The following is a 6,352-nucleotide window of genomic DNA, read 5'->3' as shown; positions in this document are numbered from 1 at the left end:
GCTCTGCGGTAGCTTCGCTCCCCTGTTCGTGCTGCATCGGTCGGCTATCGGTGGCTGGTGCGCGGACATTGGTGGGACTGCTAGGCTGGGGATGCCCGTCCAGCCTAGGGCATTCCGCGGTGGCGGGTGTTTGTCAGGTTGACGACGGCCATCAACGACTGGCGCTGCATTAGATTGGCTGTGTTTCAGGTCTACGATGGCTCACTGTGGTCGTGGCCATGGCGAATGGTCTCGCTTAGCGGCGGCCAGTTTCAGCGGGGTCACAGTGGCTCCTTTGGTTGATGAGGCAGAGTGGATACACTGGTGGCAACAGTGCAAGACTACTGTCAACTTTGGTCCCGTTCGCGTGCCCTTAAACCCGGCTGGATCCGTTTTTTTTTTATCCGGAACAGTGTTTTCCTCTCACAAATTCCTCCAGATTCATCCAGAATTCCTCCAGAATTCCTCCCAGCGAACGGGACCTTTAGAGTTAGGTGGTGTTTGTATCCGGTGACTTAAATTTATGAGGTGTGTCGAGAGAATGCTGCACGGGGTGTTTGGATACTAATAAAAAAACAAATTACATAATCCGTCAGTACTCCACGAGACGATTTTTTAAGCCTAATTAATCCGTCATTAACACATGTTTACTGTAGCGTTACATTGTCGAATCATGAACTAATTAGGTTTAAAAGATTCATCTTGTAAATTAGTCATAAATTATGCAATTAGTTTTATAATTAATTTATATTTAATACTCTATGTGGACAACGATTTAGGAGGTGTAACCAACCACCCCCGTGAGAGGAAGGTTTAGGTTGCGACGTCCGATGCAAGTAGCGTAGCAAGCTCTCGGGACGATCTTTAGTGGTTCTGCATCTGTTGGGTTGGCTACGGTCCTTGTTGACCGACGCGGTTACGACTGGCCACGCACGTAAGACTGCTGGCTGGTTCTTAAAAAAAAAGAGTTCGGCTCCAAGACTGCTGGCCTCTTCGGAAGTGCAGACTAGAAGGTTGATCGCCCTACAGAGAAACATGCATATGCATTTCGCTAAGAATCAGACAGGAACCCGTCCGGGTTTTTTTTTGAAGAAAAAAACAGAACAAAACGCTTCGGAACAAAATCAATACGCGAAACATCCATGGCATCTGAAAAACCAGCCTCGAGTCTGTCAGCAGTTTCGTTTTCAAGATTTGGATCTTCAGGCACAAATAGACGAAGATCAGTTATGCTGGAAAATTAATTAATTAAATTAGTTGCTGCGAAAAGAACAAATATGAAACAAAGTGGTGGTGAGAGCCATATCGAGGCTCCATGTTCCACTTCCAAAGGTGGCGAGCTTTTTTTTTTTTTTGAAGGGATTCGAAGCTGGAGTCTTCGCAACAGATGCGCAGAGACTTTTCTGGGCTCGAGAGAATTCCGAAGAGGAGTCACTCATCTACCATCTACCATTATTACTACTACAGTTTCTGTATACCAACTTTCGTTTCCTTACGTGGCCACGTCACCATTAAATCCTGTCCATCCGATCCCCCATCCAAAGGCTGTGATCGCTTGAAGTGGATTTCGTCTAAAGCTGCTTTCATGTTTCTTCAGAGCTTCCCACGCTCCTGCTCAAGAGCCAGCCAAAAAAAAAAAAAATACTCGGCTTCTTTTCTCACCCGTCCCTCTCTCCCCCGGTCTCGACTCTCTCGACGCTTCTCCCGCACCCGCTGCGTCACACCCTCACCGCTCCCGCCCCCGCCGATCTCCGGCGCCGACCCCGGCAAGGCTGCTCTGCCGAGCGCCGCCCTCCGTACGCGCCCCTCCGGAGTTTGCGGCACCGCCGCTAGTCGCCAAGACGCTGCCGGCCCCGCGAGGCCGTCGCTCTGCCCTCACTGCGCGCCTCCATGCCTCCGCTCCTCCCTCTTCCTGGCTCCGGCGGACCGACGCTGTGCCGTGTTGCCATTGGAGCCGGCGTGGGCAAACCTCTGGCGCAGCCTGCGCGCCTTAGCGCGAGACGCCTCCGGCGCGACCAGATCTAGGTACTGCCGTCTCTGCCTTACTTGCACCTCCGATCTGCTCCTACCTTTCACCCTAACGTTGGGCTGCTTCATACATTGTTCAGTGTTTACTCATGACTCATGTGTTTTCTAACTCTAAGAAATTCATATTTGGTTGCGATATTGAATGGTTTGACCTGCCGAAGTTTGTGCTAAAATATTTCATAGATTTAAATAATAATAAAAAGAGCTCCCGCTACTCATAGCGGGGTCTGTGGAAGGGATGTCAGTGGCAAGCCTTACCCTCGCATGTGCATGCGAGGAGACCGCGACTCGAACCCGGAACCTTCCGGTCACAGGCCATACCGCTTGCACCAGGCCCGCTCTTCTCATAGATTTAAATAATATATAGATTATTCTTTTTAGAATGGTCCGTGCAAAGATGAACAAAAGAAATAGCATATTTTAGAATATTTCATAGATTAAATAATATATAGATTATTCTTTTTAGAATGGTCCCGTGCAAAGATGAACACAGAAATAGCAGATTTTAGATTCAGCTAATGTAATGCGTGTGTAATCTCCAGTCATTTTTCTATGTTATGATAACTCACATATTTTGCATTGGATTATCGCACTCTTCCCTTCTATAGGTCCTGCCTCATTCACATTTACCTGCATCTACAATGCTCTCTGTTCATAATATGGTTCCATCGAATTGCCAATGACTTTGACATCTAATACAATAGTTAGTTCCCTGTTTTATCCCAGGTTGCCTAATACAGAAGTCTGGACTAACTTGGGAGCATTTTTTAATGTTAGACTAATGACATTTCGCTTCAATTCATTCAGGTGCTCCGAAGGTATCGACATACAATACTGTCGCTGTGCATGTTAGATCACTCAAATGTTTGCTTTTTACAGTTTCTCATTAATTTCCTCCCTATTATCCATTCCTAATTTACTTTGAATATTTTCTGCATAACGTAATTCTTCTATGCCAGAATGGAACATCCCTGATTGTACAGCTTCGGTTGGGTTTCACAAAAAAGGTTATCTTGCCTTTCGAACACTGCAATCCTAAATCTTTGCAGCTATCCTTACTATGTCATTTCAAGAATTTCAAACTAAATACCAAGCAGAAGATGCTTTCCTTTCATTGGTTGCTGCATCAGGCAAGCTCCGACTGCTTCAAAAGGTCACCTTTCCATTGCACCCTACCTCAATGCGTTAAATTTTGAAATGGGGGCCACCTGTTAATAGTTCTTAATTTCTGATGTGCAGTGGCTTCGAAACTGAAAGAAAGAGGAAACCATTTATCCATCTTCTCGCAAATCAACGCGTCTTATAATAGTTCTGTCCCCAGCCACAGTTTCCTTAACCCTGCTGTTCAGGTACCATATTTTCCCCCTGCTTCTCAAAATCAGAAAAACAAAAATCTTTACAGTACATTTTAATTTCTTTAATTAGATATTCCTTTCGTTCACTGCGATTCTATGCAGGGCATTGTTTGTAGGTACATGCATACATATTACAGATAACATGCTGACATGAACAACCAAACTTCAAATTGTTAGCAAAAAACAAAAATGCCTCTTAAGATGCGCATACAAGCCTTCCCACAACTTATTCACAAAAGATGTTCCGACACCCGTCATTATTTAGCCTTTTCAAAGACACATTCTTTTGGGTCAAAGTATGCAATGTTGGAATTCATATTAGGTTAACATTAATGTAGGAAAATAATTGTGTATCTGTGATTCTTTAATTATTTGGGACTACACATGTGCAGTGTCTAAGAAAAAAGAAAAGAGCATTCTAACCGCCATTGCAAAATTTGTTGTGACACTGATCTCTGGAGATGCTGAAAAGAGCATGCTAACCTGCCTGGCTGACCTATTCTCTCAGGTACTGCTACAGCTATCCGTTGTGATTGTTAGTCATGTTCTCAACTTCTTGGATACCCCACAACGTGTAAGGAGGATCAACAACAGGACATGTTGAGATTTTGGTTGATTAAACAAAGATTGCCCTGACCAAAACTGTCTCAAAGATTATTGCTGTTGTATCTCCGATTCTGTTATCATCTAAAATAGTAGTTTTCCAATTGGTTTTTTCACACCTGCTCTATTAAGGCCCTGTTTGGTTGAGCTGTGGTTGTGGGAAAAAGCTGCTGTGAGCTGTGAGCTGTGGAAAAGCTGCTGTGGGCTGTGAGCTGTAGAAAAGCTGAAAGCTGTTTGGTTAAACAAGTATAAAATATACCTTTTATCTTTATCTCTCTTGAAACAACTATGGAAGAGCTTTTTATTTCACCAATTTCAAAAAGCAGAAAGCCAAAAGCCAAAAGCAGGGTCAACCCAGCTTTCAAAAATGAACTACGGAAAAAACAGCTGCTTTTGAAAAAGCACCCTCCAAAAGCAGCCCTTTTGGTTGGGCTTTTGGCTTTTAGGGCCAAAAGCCAAAGCCAAAAGCCCAACCAAACAGGGCCTAATGATGTTGTACAATTGTTGGTCCCTTCGTTCTTGATTTTACATCTCCCGGCTCTGCTAATTTGTCTAAAAAATTGCAATACAAATAAGGTGAAAAAAATACACGAGCCGGGGCTGCAGCAATGTGTTTGTGAATTTATGGTTACTGATCCGATTCTGCATTTGTAATCACTTTTTAGTTCTCAGCTTTTTTGTGTGCTAATCACCTCACAACGACCATTGCAGCCTTACCCCGAAGATTAGAAAAGTGCCATACTGCCATCAGTTCTTTTAAGCACCTATTGGAGATGTAGCCTTTCTTCTTCATGTACTTATAATAGGTAGTTAAACTAAAGTCTTCACATATGTTCTTTATAGCGTCACAAACAACAAACATGTACAACAAAATCACATACCGCACCAATCGCTGCATTTGGTTGACCCGCGGCAACGCCCGGGGTATTGGCTAGTTGCCTTTGTGACGCGCGCAGACCATTTGCTGATAAAACTATTTTTTAGGGGAAGCTGATAAAACTATTGCCATCATATCGCTGTGATTAGCCTTAGGATATGTATAAACGGACGAAATTTAGTCGAGATAACACTTTGATGCGATTCGATATATATCAAGCGTAAAGTGAAAAATAAGAAATAAGCGTAAAAGTAATAACATAAAAGAAGGAATCACGATGCCGGCCGGGCTACTAGAACGCAAGATCATCAACCAAAGCCGCCTCCATTGTAGTAATACATAAACAAATTAAATCCTGCCTGTGGATTTATTTATTTAATTAACATACGCCAGCACGTGTGTGCGGCTGATATCCATTCCTCTTGCAACATCCGTTCCTGTCAATGGCCTTGTTTAAATCTAAAGTTCAGTTGCATAGGGTGTTTAGATACTAACAAAAAATAAATAAATTATAAAATCCGTCAGTAATCCACGAGATAAATTTATTAAGCCTAATTAATTTGTCATTAGCACATGTGTGTACTGTAGTACTACATTATCAAATCATGAACTAATTGGATTTAAAAGATTCGTCTCGTAAATTAGCCATAGACTGTAGAATTAATTATTTTTAGTCTATATTTAATACTCCGTATATATGTCTAACATTCTACAGGATACGGAGTAAACTTTACGGGCTAAACGAGGCGCGCTGTTGGCATCGCATCTACTCTGTTGGCATCGCATCTACACTGTACTACTGTCCATGGTCCAAGCAAGATTTGTACAGTTACGTAATCAAACCGCCTACATGGCCCCATGCAGCGAGTCCTGTCTGGTGTCTGCCGTGTGAAACATCTCTTTCTACTGCTCCTGCTGTCTCCGCGCATCAAAAGACACGAAAGCTTTGGCATGTGCCTTGTGCCGAGAGCCGAGCTATAGCTTTCTGCACCTCTCAAAGCGAGAGTAACTAAGGGCCTGCCTGTCGAGCTCGAGCTCACCAGCTGTCGTCGTCAGCAATAAAAAAACCATTGAGAAGCTAGCTACCACCAATACATGGAGTACTACCCAACTGAAGAGATCCCAGCTAATTACACTACTAACTAATCATCATCGCCCGACGAACAAGAAGCTCGCTGGCTAATCACCAACAATCGACACTCAACAGGCCAACAGAGAGGGCAATCACGCCACGACGAGGAGAACGGACTCGGTCGCCACTCGGCCCACCCGCCACGGGTGCACGACCGGAAAGGGCAGGACAGGCACAGGTGGTCTGGCCCAGCTCACAACCCTTCCTGTCTTCCGCGTGCTGCTCCTGCCGTGCTTCGGGCTCGGATCGCGCGCGACACAGCTTTGGAGCGCCCCGCGATCCGGAAAATGGGACAGCAGTCACAGCACGGGCGACCAGAGCGAATGCCCACTCTGCCCTCCGCCGCTCCAGTTGTCGCTGAGCGAGGAAGCCGGAACC

General features: G+C 44.6%; 1 protein-coding gene across 1 annotated transcript; it reads left to right on the top strand.

Annotated features, from left to right (window-relative positions):
- The first annotated feature begins 1,366 nt into the window (after nt 1–1,366).
- LOC136455440 (uncharacterized) lies at nt 1,367–4,234 on the top strand. The gene is made up of 5 exons (XM_066455465.1): nt 1,367–2,004; nt 2,734–2,825; nt 2,967–3,160; nt 3,247–3,356; nt 3,871–4,234. The coding sequence occupies exons 1-3, from the start codon at nt 1,367–1,369 to the stop codon at nt 3,044–3,046; spliced, it is 810 nt and encodes a 269-aa protein (XP_066311562.1). The 3' UTR covers nt 3,047–3,160; nt 3,247–3,356; nt 3,871–4,234.
- The last annotated feature ends 2,118 nt before the right edge of the window (nt 4,235–6,352 follow it).

The sequence above is a fragment of the Miscanthus floridulus genome, chromosome 5 (assembly GCF_019320115.1).
Source record: "Miscanthus floridulus cultivar M001 chromosome 5, ASM1932011v1, whole genome shotgun sequence".
NCBI lineage: Eukaryota > Viridiplantae > Streptophyta > Magnoliopsida > Poales > Poaceae > Miscanthus > Miscanthus floridulus.
Note: the sequence above shows the minus strand (reverse complement) of the source record. Positions and strands in the feature narration are given on the sequence as shown.

What these genes read in the sequence shown, in the direction of transcription:
- LOC136455440 (XM_066455465.1), top strand. Translation starts at nt 1,367, where the DNA reads ATGCGCAGAGACTTTTCTGGGCTCGAGAGAATTCCGAAGAGGAGTCAC. An exon ending in TCCGGCGCGACCAGATCTAG is followed by an intron (nt 2,005 to 2,733) that starts GTACTGCCGTCT and finishes GTTTTATCCCAG; the next exon opens with GTTGCCTAATACAGAAGTCT. An exon ending in TTCATTCAGGTGCTCCGAAG is followed by an intron (nt 2,826 to 2,966) that starts GTATCGACATAC and finishes CTTCTATGCCAG; the next exon opens with AATGGAACATCCCTGATTGT.